At 43.1% G+C, this 18,245-nt stretch overlaps 3 protein-coding genes and 1 long non-coding RNA gene across 6 annotated transcripts; 2 read left to right on the top strand and 2 right to left on the bottom strand.

The window, feature by feature from the left end:
* The first annotated feature begins 192 nt into the window (after positions 1 to 192).
* LOC124315957 (transcription and mRNA export factor ENY2-like) lies at positions 193 to 1,181 on the top strand. Its single transcript, XM_046781710.1, has 4 exons — positions 193 to 303; positions 385 to 441; positions 802 to 947; positions 1,024 to 1,181. Exons 1-4 carry the CDS (start codon positions 293 to 295, stop codon positions 1,101 to 1,103), a joined length of 294 nt encoding a protein of 97 aa, XP_046637666.1. The 5' UTR covers positions 193 to 292; the 3' UTR covers positions 1,104 to 1,181.
* Positions 1,182 to 1,286: 105 nt separating this feature from the next.
* Positions 1,287 to 9,633, top strand: LOC124315886 (protein CBFA2T1-like). 2 transcript variants are annotated; one of them, XM_046781608.1, is made up of 6 exons: positions 1,287 to 2,258; positions 5,806 to 6,222; positions 6,925 to 7,101; positions 7,211 to 7,500; positions 7,822 to 8,113; positions 8,185 to 9,633. In XM_046781608.1, the coding sequence occupies exons 1-6, from the start codon at positions 2,223 to 2,225 to the stop codon at positions 8,941 to 8,943; spliced, it is 1,971 nt and encodes a 656-aa protein (XP_046637564.1). In that variant the 5' UTR covers positions 1,287 to 2,222; the 3' UTR covers positions 8,944 to 9,633. The 2 variants fall into 2 exon arrangements, with proteins under 2 accessions (XP_046637564.1, XP_046637565.1); XM_046781609.1 differs by lacking the exon at positions 1,287 to 2,258 and adding an exon at positions 3,469 to 5,265.
* Positions 9,634 to 11,682: 2,049 nt separating this feature from the next.
* Positions 11,683 to 13,005, bottom strand: LOC124315962. Of its 2 annotated transcripts, XR_006911735.1 has the most exons (5): positions 12,725 to 13,005; positions 12,470 to 12,658; positions 12,269 to 12,403; positions 12,066 to 12,195; positions 11,683 to 11,740 (listed from the first exon to the last, which is right to left on the bottom strand). It is a non-coding gene; the product is annotated as an uncharacterized LOC124315962 (long non-coding RNA). The 2 variants fall into 2 exon arrangements; XR_006911734.1 differs by lacking the exon at positions 11,683 to 11,740 and having other exon boundaries at positions 11,758 to 12,195.
* A 1,529-nt stretch (positions 13,006 to 14,534) lies between these two features.
* Positions 14,535 to 16,738, bottom strand: LOC124315889. Its single transcript, XM_046781617.1, has 4 exons — positions 16,192 to 16,738; positions 15,970 to 16,111; positions 15,722 to 15,900; positions 14,535 to 15,652 (listed from the first exon to the last, which is right to left on the bottom strand). The coding sequence occupies exons 1-4, from the start codon at positions 16,702 to 16,704 to the stop codon at positions 14,567 to 14,569; spliced, it is 1,920 nt and encodes a 639-aa protein (XP_046637573.1). The 5' UTR covers positions 16,705 to 16,738; the 3' UTR covers positions 14,535 to 14,566.
* Between the last annotated feature and the right edge of the window lie 1,507 nt (positions 16,739 to 18,245).

Here is an 18,245-nt window from a genome sequence, read left to right as displayed (position 1 = left end):
TGACAGCGATGCCGTCAACAATAAACAATAACTTTCTTATGTGACACTTCGGGCATTATTGGAGTTCTGCGCAAATAAATTAAGAAAATTACATTATAATACCTTTAAATCATCATTTTCCTAATTTATAAGGCCTAATTTAAACTCTGAAGTAAATTATTTTCAAAATTCATATTGACCGACAATGTTGCCAACACCATTAGCAGACGACGTGCATTGAAATTCAAGAAAAGAAATCTCGTTCTGTGTGACGTTTCGCTCTTCACTAAGCTCATGCTTTTAACGTTTTAAAATGTCTAATGAGTAAGTTTTTACATTTATACATTGCTTTCTAAAGCTGTAAAAAAAATGAAATCAATTACAATATTTTTGGATTTATTTTAGCGACAGAGAGTACGCCATCATCAACCAAAGATTGGTGGAAAAAGGAGACAAAGAAAGGTATGATGCTTACTTAATTGCTTAGTCAATCTAAAATCAAATTAAGGATTGTTTATGTGACATTTGACATTATCCCTTTGGTTGTTTACTTTTAAATGTTCTCAACCATTTCTACAGTAATACGATGCTGGTGGATTGAAAAGATTACATTATTCCGCAGTGACATCTCACTTTGAGAAATAAGCCTATACATGCCATTAAACTTGTAGATGAAAAAGCTTGGTTATAGTTGAGTCCACCTTTAACCAAATTGCCTGTTACTTTTGCTTAGATGTTTACACCCAAAATGGCAAAGTGTCTTGTAAACATTATGTACCCAATGACAGTTTATTGTAATTCTATTCATTTGAATATTGACAGATTAAGAGCCGTGCTGCGTGAGCAGTTGATCAAATCGGGTTGGCGAGATGCTCTGAAGCTGGAATGCCGCAAAGTCGTCCAGGAACAAGGTCTGGACAACATCAGCGTGGACGAGATTATCAAACAGGTGACGCCACACGCACGGGGTAAGTCCTCACCTACCAATTATCTTTTGACGTGGACTAGTTGTTGTTGATTTTGGCCTTGTTTGGTTTCATGCAGCCACGATTCCTAGCGACGTCAAACAAGATTTGCTGAACCGCATCAAAGAAATTGTCCAGAACGAGTCTGATTCATTCTGAACGAAGCAAGTTAACGTGAATCGTGATGTTTTCTATGAAAATCGAATAATAAAAATTGCTCCCATTTGACGAAAAAAAGGGCCTTTCTTGTTCCGAATGCGTGTGTGTGGGTGGTCGCCTTGGTAACAGATCGTGGCGTGAAACGTTTGTCGAATTCTCACGAGTCGATGGGGGGAGGGACATGCACAATGGCCCTCGCCTGCAGTGTGTGGGAGACGCGTCGATGACGGATCATCCCGGGAGAAGAAGAAGAAATAGTCAGGAGAAGAAGAAGGTTCTCAGCAGTGCTGGGCGCCCGTTGCATTCATTCACACGCATCAGCATGTCTCTGTATAAATACACAGAGTGAGCGACTACATCATTCGCAGGTAATAAGAAGGGCGCGCCAGCCGAGGAAATAAGTAATAGGAAAAAGCGCATCTGCTTTTGGGGGGGGCTCGGTACTTTTATTTTTCTCTTCTTGTTGGCCAAGAGAGAAAATGGCGATGGCAGGTGTCGTCATTCTCTTGAGAAAAGGACCAGACGACGTCGTCGCGTAACAACCGAAGGAAAAAACGGAAATTGGAATGACGACAAGATGGAACAAATCAAAAAAATTGGAATTAGAAAGAGCACAAATGACAATATCAGCTGTCAAAAAACGGGTGAGGGGGGGGAAGGAGAGCAGATGGCACTTGGTTATTGATAAAAACGCCATGCAGCACACACAACTGGGATAGGAAGAAAAGAAAATGGGAAACACCTGGAACAGCTAGGAGGAACTAGCTGCTGAAGCATCTGACCCATTTGTACTGCTACGTGTGCACGCGCGCGCTTGTCGCTTGTGATACAATTGTGAAACGATTGAATAGATTCGAGCGACGATCAAGAGGGGCCATCACGATAAGGGGGGTGACTAGAGAGAAGGAGGCAGGTGGCCATGAAACCACTTTCCAGTTTGTGTTTGCTCCGCTAAACCCCTATATTACAATGGGATTCGAGTGTTGGGTTGGGGGGGATTCCATATGAACATCTGTCGTGTATACTGCGCCTTTTTCGGTCCATTTGAGTCCCAATTTTTTTGCGCCAGTTTGTGTCGGCATTCGCTGGTGAACGGACCGCCAAAAAATCGACTCTTGAATGTTTTTACCGAGTCATCCGATCGTTCGAATGAAGGTGAGTCCCGATTTCCCTATTTTGTTTGTGCGTTTAGCTAAGAAAAAAAGGGGAAAGTTTTATTTTATTTTTTAATATTTCGGGTTCACGCGGGGGGAGATTGAGAGTCGTGAGTGTTGTTGAGCGGCTGGGCGGTCGGGTGTCAACGACACTAGTTACACGGTCGGTGTTTGGTGATGGCGTGTTGATAATGAAAAAAGACGAGCGCGAATATAAGCCGCTGCTGCTGCCGAGCTCTGGATAAAATGAAATAAATAATAAAGAAGAAGGGAAAGGCCAAGTTGAAAGGATCGAGAGAGAAGAAAGAAAAAACGTGATTCGTGATGGCTCCAGACTGCGTTGAAGGAGCAGCAGCAGCAGCGACTGGAAAGGAGATTTGCTGCTGGGCAGTCTCTGCTCTGCTGTGCTTTAGAGCTCTGCTGCTGCTGTTTGTGTATGAAGGAGGGCTGGGCTGTGCAGACGTTTTCGAGTAGTCTTTCTGTCACGACCAGATGTGCTGACTGCCTGCCTGCGTGAGCCCTTCCTTACTACTGTGAAAAGCGTTCACCACCACTGTTGAACTGTCTGCAGCACTCGGCCGTCACCTTCTTCTTTCTTGTTGTTGTTTTCTTTTATCACGTTCAAATCTCTCAGACGTTTTTTCCCCTGGGTGAATTGCCCTCGTCTGTGATTGACACGACTCTCAGAGTCCACGACTGGGCTGGGCACTAGTGAAATATCTCGGCTGGCTATGATGGATCCTTCTTCTTCTTATTTCTAGTCGATTTATCATTTGATTTCTCGTCGCCCAGTTCAACCCGAAATAGTCGTCGTCGCGTCCCTGCTGTAGTGCGTTGCGCCATTAAACGTACCTATCGCATCATGTCGTAGTACTAGTATCTCTAATAATAATAAGCTGTGCAGTTGGCGGTGCGGGAAAGGAACGGAACGCGGGCGATCCAGGTGCGATTCGGCTGAGAACGGAGGCATCTGCCGACGGTGTAGATATTCTATTATCCCCCCCCCCCTGTCCTCCCTATACGTGTGGCCGCGATGCCTGTTGTAGAGCTGCACAGTGCGGATATGTATAGGTTGTAGTAGTAACTCTTGTATGGGATAAGTCCCGTCTCTCTCTCTCTGCTTTTCCCAGGTTATGAATCCTCCGTTCTCACTATTTCATCTTCTTCTCGGTGCCTCAAGAGTCCGGCAGAACACCCAAACAGTCCCGACTGGCCGGGAAAAAAGAATATCTCTGTGAAAGGAAACAAACTGGAATGATCCAATGATATTACGTTTACATCCCCACCCACCCACCCCATACTAAAACTCCCCATGTGAATCTGGATGTCTGTCGGCAATCATTTCTTCTTCCTTTTTTTATTTTTATCTTTCCGCTCAAACGGTGTCTGTCGTCGTGAGGGATGTTCGTTTCGTTTTTCAGATGATGAGTTGTTGTCGATCGATGGCAACAACAACAACGACACAAGTTGCCACCGCCGCTGATGTGATATGACACGTGTGGATTGTCCCACATTAGGATTTCCTTCTCCCCTTTTTCTTATTTTTTCCTCGCGCAAAACTCGAACGGGACTACTTTTGTGATATCACGAAGGGGGCTGTCTTGTCCCGGCGTCATCGCACCATGTGATATGGGACTGGACCCCTTTCGTCGTCGTTTTTCCGTGAGAAAGTGAATCGAGTCGAGCAGCAGCCGCAGGAAGAAGAAGAAGATGCACACAGTCGGCGTTCACGTGCTGCTGTTTGTTGTCTCACGCTCCTAGTCCTTCATCTGAATGGGGCGGAGCGATTTTGATGGATGGGATTCGGATGTGCTGAACGATTGCCTCGTTTCACAACCGCACCAGAGACAAAGTTGCGCTGCTGCTGCTGGCCGTTTCAACAAGAAGATTCGATTGTGTTTTCTCTACATCAGCAGATGAGGAGGAGGTTATTATCGTCCGTCCGGCGTCTATTCCATTGGCGTTAAGCCTCGGATCGGATGGAATGAAGAGGAGGCGCAGCTGTGCGGATTTTTCAGCTTCGCGTAATGATATCAGTTCACACACACGACGGGCGGGCGGGTGGTAGTAGTTGCGACGCAAACACCTTGACGGACGCCCGAGCTCAACAGTTTTAGAGTTTCTGTCCGTGTGTGACATGGCAGCGACGATGGCGACGACAGTTGGTCCACCTGGCGTCCGTCCGTCCCGTTGACAAGACACCGACAGCCGTCGTCGACCCACCAAACCAAAGAGAAACGACAAACTACACACAAAAGAAATAGAAGGAAAACAAACCAATTTAGAAACTCGGTCCCACCGCTATAGGCGGTGCTGGGGTCGGTACATTTCCGCCAAAAATGATGTCGATCAGAAATTTCGAATTTTTTTAAAAATGGTCCGTCATCACCAACTCTTATTGTGTGGCGATGATATGTTGTCCGTCTTCTTTTCCCCCTCATCAGGGCAACTTTTCGAAAAATATTGGAAAAGAAAATAAATACGTCCGCCATACGTAGAGGCCAACGTATTATTATTATTATTATTACTTATAGCTTTCCATCTTGTTTCTCTGGCCGGGAGACTCTGAGCTGTGAAAACCATTCCGGCCGCTCTTTTTATTTTTGATCCTGTGGCACCTTCTGGTGCCGGCTGATACTGAGCCCATGTAACACAAAAACCTTTGCAGATCCTCCTTTTTTTATTTTTGTTGATGTATCGTAAAAAATAATGATGGTCGCCTTTAAATCAAAGACATTAGCAGAAATGTCATTTTGCCAAAATCGCCAAATTTTTCGGTGGCGGGTGCGCGCGCAGCTCCCGCACAATTCTTTCCTTTTAAAAAGTGGAGGAGATGTGTGTTATAGCTGGGCTTATTTGGTGCCAAGCCCAGCAGTTCCTCTACGACCATCCGTCCGTCCAGTTGCTGGGGAAAGACGCTCGTCAGAAAGAGACACACACAGCTCATTTCTCCGTGTGTTTATTTGGATAATTTCTCAAGTTGTTGATTGTTGATTCATCATCAAAAGGTAAGTCGATGATATTTAAAGAATAGTCGCCATTTCATTTGCTCCCAATCGAGAAGCAATGCCATAAAAAGGTTGTCAGATATGTGGAGCAGAGGTGTCACATCATGCGGGTCGGCCTCGATGCCAACCATTTCGATTTATTATTTTTATTCGTCTGCTGTGTACACACAGACGTGGAAAATTCTTTTTTTCTTTTTTTCTGTCCGTCTGTTTTATATATATGCCTCCGTTTTTTGTTCCCCTCCTCCATATGGGATGTCAGCATGTGTTTGCGCTGAGCGCATGTGGCGGATGAATGGCGCAGCTCGGTCGCAACAGCTGGGCCACCACCCATCCCGCCCTGTCGTTGAGAGGAAAAAGAGAGTAGTATCTGGCATATCGCACATGTGTTACTTACACACCGCAGCAGAGTCCACAGTGCAACTTATTAGTAGCCAGCCCCCACTATTACACCACTGTGCACTTATATAAGAGTCTCTGCGATTCCATTTTAAACTTGAATTACGGATCAATGATTGAATTGCTAATTGATCCTGACAGGTCGCCATCAAGAAAAAGAGAATGCCGGATGAGAATTTATCACCAGAGTGTCAGGAAGAAGAAGAATCTGTCGGCATCAGTGGCGGCGAAGAAGAAGAATCTTCGGCCACCAGGAGGAAACGGTCGGGAAGATATTCCCCCCACAGCACGACGACTACGGGAACGACTCCGCCCAGCCGGAAGAGACATCCAGTGACGCCCAAAACCGAAGAAGAAGAAGATGAAGAAGTTGCTGCTGTCCATGCCGGAAGTTCAGCCGCTTCCGATTCGGATGTGGACACGTCAGCCGACAAGAATCTGGAAGCGGAAGCGACGACGATCCCTTTGAAACAAATTTTGGTGGCCGCCATCAAATTGTCCGGCTCCATTTCCCGGCAGCATTGCGACAGGGCCCTTCAGATCATCACCGATCTTCTGGTCAGTCCATTTTTTAAATTTATTTTATCACCAAATGTTGCACGACCTCACATAAAAGCGCCTATTTTGATCAACATTTTCCATCTGTTGGGGTTGGGGGGATAATTTCGTGTTATTTGGGGTGGGGGAAAAGAGCCTACACCGCCGATTTTGACACGTACGGCATCGTGAGCCGAGGGTGGGATATAGTGAAGAACAGCTGCGTTCATCCGGCCACAACTGCTGCTCCTTATATTCCCGTCCGTCCGCGTTTCTTGCCTTTTCATTCGTCGTCATCTATATAGGCTCCTGATTCCTCGGGGCTATATATCCCGGCTCCTTCCTCTCTCTCTATGGGCCGCCCATAGAGGCCAACGACCATTATAACCCCCGTCTGTGCCGACGCTACAATATAATTCCCCCTCCCACAAGTCTATCTGCGTGCAGACTGGGAAAAGGAAAAAGAGTTGGCCAGTCAGTCAGTCAGTCTGAGGAGGAGGAGATGCGAGATCAGCAGCGGTGACGTGCTAACAACATCTGTTTCGCCACCAACTTTTTCTCTCTAGGGGCGACGGACGGCGTCGTCACAGCAGAGGCCGTCCGTTTTTATTTTCTTCTTTTTCCGGCTGGGCTTTTTTCTCTTTCTGTTGCATCCAGCAGTCGCCTCGTTCTTCTCTGATTCTGAATTTCCTCCCTTTTATTTTTTGGGGTGGCCGTGAGTAGATTGGAGCCATCGATTCGACGGAATTTCAACAACGGATGACTCAGCTCGTCCATCTGCCGTTCCGGCCGCTCGTCTTGCCTCTGCTGGACAAACATCTCAATTGGCTGCGCAGGGAATTGGCTGCCAGACTTCATCCTGTCCGTCTGCTAGCCCAGCACAGTTCCGGACAACAACAGGTATAATAGGCCTACACACTACGCGTTTTAAATATTAAGAATGAAGAAGAAGAAGATGTCAATTTCAAGTAATTTGATTTTTATTTTTATTATCCCCGCGGTTGCCTAGACGACGACACACTTCGTCAAGGAGCATGTGAAAGCCCTGCTGTCGCTGGACCGTCAGCTGCTCCAAGATTCGACCGAATCCTCAGCCTCGTCGCAGCACCAGCCCCAACTCGGCGTCTGGCAGGTGTTCCAACCAGGTGTAGGAGCCGAAGGAAGCCCCAGGACTCCTCCTTCTGGGGGAAGTGGCACGGCTGCTCCTGCATCGCTGATCATGGCGGAGGCCACGCAACTGCAGCAACAACCGCACAACAACAACAACAATAATACGAGGAAACGTCGGGCTTCGGCCAGGTTGGTGACACACTTGATGTAGCGTGCATTATGAAGACTCCCGCCTGTTGTTTGAATTGTTGATGATGTAACCGAACGATCCAGCACGCCCAAAAGGCTCATCATTTATGAAGAGTGGACTTCTTGTTGACTTGGTCCCGTGTCCCGATGTGAATAATTGAGCAACGGAATTGGGAGTGGTGCTCAATCACTGGCTTGGATTGCATCGTTCAATTTTGATCGAGTTCGTGATCCCGCGTGCAACTCAGCCGGAGAGAGATGGGAGGGAAAATGATGTCCGCGATTATTGACGTTTTTCTTGTTTATTTGATGATGACGCAGTTTGGTGGAAAATGGTGGAGGATCGGGAGGAGATGACGCGGTGGAAGAGACGAGGAAAAGAGTCGCCTTGTATTCGACTCATCCGCCCGTTTGGCCCATTCCGCCCAAAGGCAACAGCCAACCACAACAACAACAAGAATATCCAGCCACCAACGGCCAGCAACGTCAACACGATCGGGAAATGTCATCGACCAAAAGTTCATCCTCTTCTTCGTTTTCTGCTTATCCATCGACGTTGATGACGTCATTTCAACCGAAACAAGGCGACGAGGAATGGGCAAACATTCACACGGTCCGTCTTTCATCCATCGTTACTTATTTCACAAAATCGTAAATTAATTGTAAATTTAATGATGTGTTTAGATGCTAAATTGTATCCTGTCGATGGTGGAAAAGACGAGACGGGCGCTGGGCATTCTCCAGCAACGGGCCAGCAACGACAAACAAGTGCAGCAACAAAAGCGCCGGGATTCTTCATCGTCGTCGTCGTCTCTCATCCACCATCAGCAAGTGACGTACGAGGCGTCGGAATTGCGTCGCCAGGCCGGCGAGTTGATCGCCCAAACGCTCAAAGCCACCGAGGATCGCGTCAGTCAAGTCAAACGCAAAGCGGAGGAGGCCGTTCACGACGTGAGACGGGCGGCCATGGCCGAACTGCAAAGGGCCCTGTCGGCCGAGCGGCTCAGAGCCGAGCGATTGGCGGCGGAAGCGCGTCGCCAGGGAGCGGAAGAAGCTCTTTCGGCACTCGGCCAACACGCCATGATGGGCGCTGGAAGTCACCACCATCATCCAACATCATCGCCAGCCAATAAGGAAGTGTGCTGGAATTGCGGGAGACGGGCCAACGAGACCTGCAGCGGCTGCAACGTGGCCCGTTATTGCTCCACGTTTTGTCAGCACAAACATTGGGAGATCCACCACAAAATCTGCGGAAGGGTTTCACAGGTGATGCTGGCGGCCGCCGCAGCTCCTTCGACAGGATCGTCGATGGATCACCAAAGTGAATCCGGTGGCAGTCCGTCCTCTTCGTCGCAGCAGCACGGCCATCGGCACAGTTCGAAAACCCCTAGCCCAGTCCAGCAGCAGACAAATGGATCGGGTCCTGCTTCATATGTTCACTGATTGATAGTTGAGTTAAATTATTGTTCGACACTTCAGATTTCCTTAATTATTAAGCTCCCACCTAATTGTCCCTTTTTTAAAATAGAATTGCTAGTCACCTCTTAACCATGTAATTCAATGTTTGTTTTTGTGTGTTTTATGCCCATAACCCACCCAGGATCCTACGATTGATATTATTATTATATTGTATTAACAGTTCCATAATTATTGGTCATCATGTCACACACGATCTCACCCCTATTATTAATCTCGTTTCTTTTTATGGTGCACTCACTGGCGGTTCCTATTTGAAATAATCTCACTCACCTTTTCTTTTTTTTTACTAATCACCACAAACGATTTCTGGTCACAGTCACTTAAATGTCATTTTCTCTATCATTATTATTATTTATTTTTTCCTGTTTTTAAAAACCGTGTATTGTGACCGAAACCAATCGAGTTCCTAGTCAATAACCCAAAATGCAGAATGCAATGGAACGTATATCCTCTTTGACAGGCAGCGAGTTTCGTTCAAATGTTTAGTCAAATTATTCGTCAAACATGAGCTGTCCTATCTGTACTATTGAAAATCACCATCAGTGACAGAAATAATCAAACGGTATAATATTTAACCATTCAAAAGTCTTTTTCATTCGAGCAGGAAGAAATATCGAGCTTAATTTTAAAATAAACACTATAAACTAATATTGACATGGAATGTTATTCGGTTTATTGTTATCATCATATCGGTTAGACTACACCATACTTTTGTATGAGAATTGTTCGGATTGAATTTTAGTAATGGGGTCGTATTCGTGTTGCAAATACGTGGACCAATCGACCACGTCCTCCTCTTCTTCTTCCTCCTCGTTAATCGGGTATCCAAACCATTGACGCAATCGGATCATTTTCGGCCAGTGAAATCGCCAATGGGCTACAATCAAGTACAGGGCGTACAAAATGGCGACGCAAAGTGGCGCTAGAAAAGATTCTTCGACCAAGTGAGCGACTGATTTATTGCTGCCCATTTGAATGATCCGGTAGCCGAGCAATGCCGAAGGCGAAAAAATGGATAAGCAAATCACCTGGTCGATCGGCTCCCTGTGCAATTCGGGACTCGTGTTGTAGAGCCTTTTCCTCCTTCTCCTTCTCCTTCTCCTTCTCCTTCTCCTTCTCCTTCTCCTTCTCCTTCTCCTTCTCCTTCTCCTTCCGTCCCGTTCCATTCCTTTCAATTCCATTCCTTCCATTTCTCCAATTTCTTATAGACACATTATTTTGTAATACTTTTTTTTAAGAACAAGTTGAGTTTGGATTCAAGATCAAGTTCAAAATCAAGATCAAAAATATCAAAAATATCAAAATTGCAGAAATCTCACCACCATAGCAGCAGTCTGGCCACACTTTACAGCAAAAGATGAAAACGATTATCAACAAGACTGATAAAACCGAAAGTGCTGCAATGCCCAATGCATCAATTGTGCTTTTGTGCGAAATGATGACTTCGGGTTCAACGGGAATTATAGTTCTCGTGATATTGGGTTGGGAGTTTATAGACTCCGATTGGGAAATGGTTTCAGAAATTGTTTTCGAATAAGTTGTTGCTTCTTCAATAACAATATTATTTTCTTGTATGTCAGGTAAGTTAACGTCCGTATTCGTGGGGCACGGACTTCGGGTAAGGCATGCTATGGTAGGTTGGTGTGTAGCCAACATAACTATGAAACCAATCAAAAAGCCAATAGCAACAATAGATGAAAAGAACGCAACACATTTGGCAGGGTTCAAGGTGTGTCCTTCCATTTTGATGTAGGCCGATTTAATAGCTTTTTGATTCTTACCCTCGAACAGCATCCCCCTTTATGCATTCGTGCAGCGAGTAAGCGCGTTCGCAGATCTCATTTCACCTGATTTAAAGTAGTTTTACCCCAATTTAATTATTAATTCAACATTTTTTTTAACTTGAATCGATTCCTTTGATTTATTCCAACATTTTTCAGTAGTAATATTGAAGTAAAGTGTAATACTTTTTTTTAAAACCAAGTTTGAAATAATTTTGTACAGGAATTCCCAACAGTTTTGACTTAGCAACTAGCGGTCAAAAAGAGAACTAGCGCTATCATTGGTTATTGTGAAACCGGTGTTACTATGGAGTTGAACGAAAAACTTGTGATTAGATTTAGTCGGATTTAGTATTGCATTTGAAGACTGTTCCAAATCAATCTCAGACAAAAAAAATTAGATGTTTTGTAAACTACTACAAACAAGGGTTATCTGGAAGTTGCTTCCGTGGATGCCTCAAAAGTACTGGGCCATCCGAAAATCGGTTTGCTCATCACCCACGGTGGACTCAATAGCAAACAAGAGGCCGTCCGTTCATCGCTTTGCCCGTCTTTGCCGACCAGCCCATCAACGCCCAAAAGGTCCACGACGACGGGTACGCCGTACGCCATTCGACTCGTTTGGGACCATTTGACGGAAGAAATTCTTTTCGGCGACATCTAAGGTTTGGTGTTGGTCAATGAATTATTAGTTTATTATTATAGTCCAATATTTTATCCGGCTTTATCCATTACAGTTACATTGAAAGAATGAATCAAGTAATCGGCTGTGATGCGTGACTAAACAGACCGTCTTCTAGACCAAGCCATCTACTGGATCGAGTAAGTCGTCATCAAGGAGCGCCTCATCTCTGTTTGGTTTGGCGCAAGCTTTCCCTTTTCCAGCGCTGCCTCATCGATGTTTCGCTTTTTACTTTGTTTCTTCTGATTTCTCTGTTAATTTCAATCTTACTCCTCTGCTTTTTATTCGGCCACCAAAACTGCAAAAAGTTCATCACGAAACCTCTACAAACCTCCACTCTAAAAAAATTTAACAATCTCCTAGACAAACGTTGCGCATTATTAGCAGTTATTAAAATTGGATTAAAATCACCCTCCTTTAATCAATTAAGATTCATATGAACGTATATTATTATTACCTAATGTTATGTTATAACAAATACAAGACCCAACATGTTTCAACAAGTCAGAATTAAAATTTCTGAGTAATTTCTGAGTAAAATTTCAGTAGTATGTATAACCGATGATGATAATAATAAACCGAATAAAATTCCATGTAAACATTTTTATTTTTGGTTGTTATACCTTTATATTCATCTGGTGGTTCAGGACCTGGAAGACTTTCTAGAGACTTTTCATACATCCTTTGTGCCTCTTTCATAAACTGAGCATATTCTGAATCACCTGAAGGGACTTCAGTTAGGTGAGCATAAAGCTGTGTAAAGATACAATCACAGTAATTAGTACAAATGAATTGATTTTATTCAAAAAATAACAATTGATCATACTTGTGGGCTAATTAGTGCTGATGTCATGACATGTCTCATAGCTGCTCCCATTCCACTATATAGTCATGCAACATAGTGATGAAACAGTCTGCATCTTGAACAGATTGGAGTTGATCTTCCAAAATGTCTGTTATACTGGAAAAAAAGATGAATATGTATAAACAGTCTGTGAACACAGAGAAAGGATTAAACAATTCTTACCTGTGTGATCTCAAATGTTGAAGCAATTGTAAAATAATTAGTGGCATTACAGCTTGAGAAATAGCAAGCAGTTCAGGTGGCAGAATGGGTTTCCCTACATGAGCATGGGGACCATGATGACGTTCACAAAAACCAGCTTCTTTCATGACACTAGTATCACCACAATCACATGCACCTCCAACCTGTGACCTAGATTTTTGAAATAATTACTTAATGAAGGAAGTAATGGGAGTACAAAAATTTTAATGTACATACCTGAACATGTTGAAATCATGACCTTCATGATTTCCTTTTTGAAAACATTCAGCACATAGAGTCATACATGGAGATATTACTCGTAAACTAATAATTCATTGACCAACACCAAACCTTAGATGTCGCCGAAAAGAATTTCTTCCGTCAAATGGTCCCAAACGAGTCGAATGGCGTACGGCGTACCCGTCGTCGTGGGCCTTTTGGGCGTTGATGGGCTGGTCGGCAAAGACGGGCAAAGCGATGAACGGAACCCCGTGGTAGACGGCCTCTTGTTTGCTGTTGAGTCCACCGTGGGTGATGAGCAAACGGATTTTTGGATGGCCCAGTAAATCCTGTTGAGGCATCCACGGAAGCAATTTAACGTTGGACGGAATAGAATCTCTTTCGAGTTTATCTTCTTCCAGATAACCCTTGTTTGTAGTAGTTTACAAAACATCTCATTTTTTTTTGTCTGAGATTGATTTGGAACAGTCTTCAAATGCAATACTAAATCCGACTAAATCTAATCACAAGTTTTTCGTTCAACTCCATAGTAACACCGGTTACACAATAACCAATGATAGCGCTAGTTCTCTTTTTGACCGCTAGTTGCTAAGTCAAAACTGTTGGGAATTCCTGTACAAAATTATTTCAAACTAGGTTTTAAAAAAAAGTATTACACTTTACTTCAATATTACTACTGAAAAATGTTGGAATAAATCAAAGGAATCGATTCAAATTTAAAAAAATGTTGAATTAATATTTAAATTGGGGTAAAACTACTTTAAATCAGGTGAAATGAGATCTGCGAACGCGCTGACTCGCTGCACGAATGCATAAAAGGGGATGCTGTTCAAGGGTAAGAATCAAAAAGCTATTACAAAATCAAAATGGAAGGACATACCTTGAACCCTGCCAAATGTGTTGCGTTCTTTTCATCTATTGTTGCTATTGGCTTTTTGATTGGTTTCATAGTTATGTTGGCTACACACCAACCTACCATATCAGCATGCCCAACCCGAAGTCCGTGCCCCACGAATACGGACGTTAACTTACCTGACATACAAGAAAATAATATTGTTATTGAAGACGCGAATTCGATAACAATTTCTGAAACCATTCCCCAATCGGAGTCTATAAACTCCCAACCCAATATCACGAGAACTATAATTCCCGTTGAACCCGAAGTCATCATTTCGCACAATAGCACAATTAATGCATTTGGCATTGCAGCACTTTCGGTTATATCAATCTCGTTGATAATCGGTTGCATCTATTGCTGTATACAGGCCGTGGCCGCACCTTATGAAGTGCGGCCAGACAGCTGCGCTGATTGTATGGCCAAGGTTTTTGCTTCATTTTTGGTAACTGTAATCCCGTTTTTGATTGTGATGATTTCAAACTTGTTTTAAAAAAAAAGTATTACACTTTACTTCAATATTACTACTACTAGATTCAAGAAATGAAGATCGAAACTTAGATTCATAGAAACGAACATGTAATGCCGGAGGCGATTTCCCAGAAATGTAAATGGTGTATTGCTTTAAAAAAAGGAGTGAGTACATACCAAAAATAGGAAGAGAAAGGGAAGAACACTCACAGCAACTGGATTGATATTGGCTAATCTCTAACTACTACTACCGAATATTACTACATTGCCAAACCGAAACGCTTGAAAAAGATGAAACTAAATAATACGAAAAGGGTATTTTTTGTTTTTTTAAATAATCTCAAGTGTTTTCAAAAATTTTAGCAAAATCTGGAAAATGGCCACATGGCCAGACATACTGAAAATAGCCAAAATGGCCAAAAATAGCCACTTGTGGACGCACTGCCGTCTGCGGATGTATAATTGAATTCTTTTTATGGGAAAATCATGTAATGCGAAAAGTTGAGAGTAGCGATGCGGAGAGCGATGTACCCACCAAATCCAGGCTGACCTTTGTGATAGATACCGATTCCTGTCAACCAGGTTGATGGTTGATTGGTTACAGGAGTAGATTCTATAAATGGCACCGTATTTTGAGAAACGTCCTTTTCCAATGATGAGTCCTGGAATTCAACGAACTGATTGGAAGCTGAATCTGGAACTGAAGGCTTTAAGGAACGAGTGGGCACATCAGGGGACAAAAGAGCAAGTTTTGTACGCGGATTTAATTCTGGAGAGACTGGAGTGTTGTCGTTGGATACCCAAATGGCCCGTTCGTTGTCGATTGCTCCAGTCGTAAAATCGATGGGCGACGCTTCAACTTCCAAATTCAAGTGTCCACCCAGTTTTCGGAAACGCAAGCCAGTAACGACGTGGCCTTTCGGAGCAACTAAATCATCCAGGTCAATTGCTCGTTCTTCATAGCGCAAAGTGGCATAGCCAAGCCCATCTTCTACCGATTCTTCTTGACCCTTTAATACAGTGAGAGGCGGTGTAGGCAGCCATTGGACCGTTGATTCGTTAATTGAACCTCTTGGTAGGGCTTCGCCTTCTTGTATTTGGATGTGAAGAATGCGGTTAATTTTTACGAACCGCACTCCCGTTACTAGTCGGTTTCTGGAAGTAGATGCCATTGTCCATTGTAGGCTAACGTAGCGGTCGGAATGTAGCCCTGGTTGATCACACAGGCACATATAGTAGGAGCAGTGGTAGAGAAAGCGCCACCACGAATCGACTTTGTGATTCTTGTTGCTGGGCGCCTTGCATTCCGACTTTTGACCGATTACTTTCCCACTTTTGTATTTGATCCAATCGTACCTTCTTCCGGGCGAATTGTTGACGCAAATGTTTGAATCGGCTTCGATGACATCGCAATTGTAAATGCGGCCGCTGGAGCATCTGCGTGAACTAGCACAAATTGTTTTGTCGAAGCAACCTTTTTCTTGGGTATTTGTGTAAGCGGAGCAGCTGTCTTTGCAAGTGTTGTCTTGATTGAGATCCACCTCGTTGACAACGTAACCCTGAGGGAAAAAAAAGAGGAAAGCATCAGTAGGCGGAGTTATTAACTTTTCTCGTCTCAATGGCCTTACTTGCAATAATTCTTTGAATCGAATGTAGGTTTCGTTCTCGATCTGGTCGTTTGTGGGTGGATCGCATTTCCACATCCAAGTGGATAGCTGTGATAACACTTTTTGTGCAGCTTCAGCCTTTTCAGTCATGCGCTTTTCGAAATCGACTCGAGCTTTTTCTGTCTCGTTGGAATTATTTCCTGGAAAAACCCCCAAAATCCAGCTTAGAATCGCTGGTTAGGCCTATGTCTGTTTGACTTAAACAGTACCTCTTCCGTATAGACGCAAAATCATCCAAGAGAACTGCATCATTGCGTAACCCTTGGCGTCAGTCAAAGTTAAAAGGGCATAAAGGTCATAGACGAGTTGGTGCGTAGATTTGGGCAAAGAGCAGATAAAGCTATCGTTGGCCTGTTGATTTCAAAATATAAACAAATCCTTGATTAGTTTGAAACTGCTCTTGACATAGTAAAAATACTGAACATTCGAACCCGAGTTATATCCGTTTGCAAAGTCTCCAGAACTCCTCCGCGACAGATATCTGTGCTGTTATTTTCGCTTTCCGTGTAATCGTCGTAGGCGTCGTCCATGCTGAACGGGCAGACAGCCTTGTGGATTGAAATCAAAGCTTGACCAATGGTTAGCCCATCCGTGCTATGAACGGTGTCAGCATAGTCGCTCAAAGTACGTCTGTTGACGACAGTAGCGTTACGTTGGAAGCGGTCGAACAAGTCGTGTAGATTACCGACTGTGTGTATCAATGTTTGCAATTGCGGCCAGATACGAGTCCACGTTGTCATCGATGTGTTTAGAGCAGCCAGCTCGTTGAGTTGCTCTTCGATACCTCCATCTTGTCCTTGGTTGAGTCTCTTTTCCAGTGAGGCAAAGTGAGGTCGCATTTCCGCGAATCGTTTTAGAATCTCACGGTCACCACCAAGAGCTCGCAGCATGGCCTGCCAATTTCGTATATTCATCTCTCGATTCAAGGCATCTGTTACGTGCATGACTGCAATTTGTAACGACAACGGCTGAGCGAACTCTGTTCCTTCTAGTTCTCCTTCTAGTTCGAACAAACGCTGTTCTGCTTGAGCTTGATGAATCAATTCTATGACTTTTTCACGAGCCACGATGGCTGACCAGGCGGGTTGCAAAAACACCAAAAGTAGTAAACAGGAACCGAGTAACTTGTTATTGATTAACGGCTTCATCGTCTTATCTGCTTTGCGTCTTCTGTTTCCAATAAACTTAGTTCTACAACTGTGAAACTGTGAAAGTAGGCCTAAATGAAAATGAATCAAACAATTACACATACATCAATATAAACCAATCGAAAGTAACTAGTTACAGATAGGATATTCACTATTCAGAAGCAAAATGGCGTCTTAAACCTTTAAAGTAAAGAATCATGAGCATGATCCCCACATGGTACGTGGATTACTACTAGGTAGGCTTAAAACCTCAGAAAATAAGAAAAAGCTCAGGTCTCAGGTCTCAGCTTACTAGCGACATCTGCGAGGGAAATTTTCATAAAAGGATTTGGATTTGATTTGGATTTTAGACAATATTTCAAATCAAATCCAAATCCAAATCCATGCATAAAAAATCTTTTAAAATCAAAATCAAAATCCGGAAGGAAACCAGCTGATGGGTCAATCCATGCGAAATCGACCAAAGTGGGTTGCGACCAAGTCGCCAATTTTGTTTAAAATTTTACCAGTTATAGGTCTATATGTTAAGTTTAATATGTGTAAAGGATTTTTTTTAAATTAAATACAACAAAAGTTATGGAATATTTAATTTTTAATGTTTTTATTTTTCCGCGTTTTGCGCGTTTTCTTTTTTTCAGTTTAATTTCCTCAATTATCGTTGTATATTTTTAAAAATTTGTTGAAAGTGAAATTGTAGTGTTAGAAACAAAGTTCACTTTTTAAAACAGAAAATTTAATTACAATTAAGTTTTTTTTTAAGAATTAAGTGTAAAATGGGCCCTTAAGTGTAATTTAGATTGCTAGAAACCTCCCTGAAATTTAAGAGATCCGATTATGCGAAATGAAAGTTGATATCGTCAACTATATTCCTTGAAAGAATCGCCGAGGTTTTTTTAAAATTGATCATGCTGTGTGCCCTTGGCGGTATTTGAAGACGCGCACTCTAGGAAAAATGGCCGAGAAAAGACGAAACAATCCTAAAAATGGCTAATCTTTGAATGGACACAGCATGATCAATTTTAAAAATGGCCGAGAAAAGACGAAACAATCCTAAAAATGGCTAATGGATGGATGGATGGATGGATGGCTAATGGACACAGCATGATCAATTTTAAAAAAACCTCGGTGATTCTTTCAAGGAATATAGTTGACGATATCAACTTTCATTTCGCATAATCGGATCTCTAAAATTTCAGGGAGGTTTCTAGCAATCTAAATTACACTTAAGGGCCCATTTTACACTTAATTCTTTAAAAAAAACTTAATTGTAATTAAATTTTTTGTTTTAAAAAGTGAACTTTGTTTCTAACACTACAATTTCACTTTCAACAAATTTT

Source organism: Daphnia pulicaria, chromosome 11, assembly GCF_021234035.1.
Source record: "Daphnia pulicaria isolate SC F1-1A chromosome 11, SC_F0-13Bv2, whole genome shotgun sequence".
Lineage (NCBI taxonomy): Eukaryota > Metazoa > Arthropoda > Branchiopoda > Diplostraca > Daphniidae > Daphnia > Daphnia pulicaria.
The sequence above is the reverse complement of the archived record's forward strand: the minus strand, read 5'-3'. Positions and strand labels throughout refer to the sequence as shown.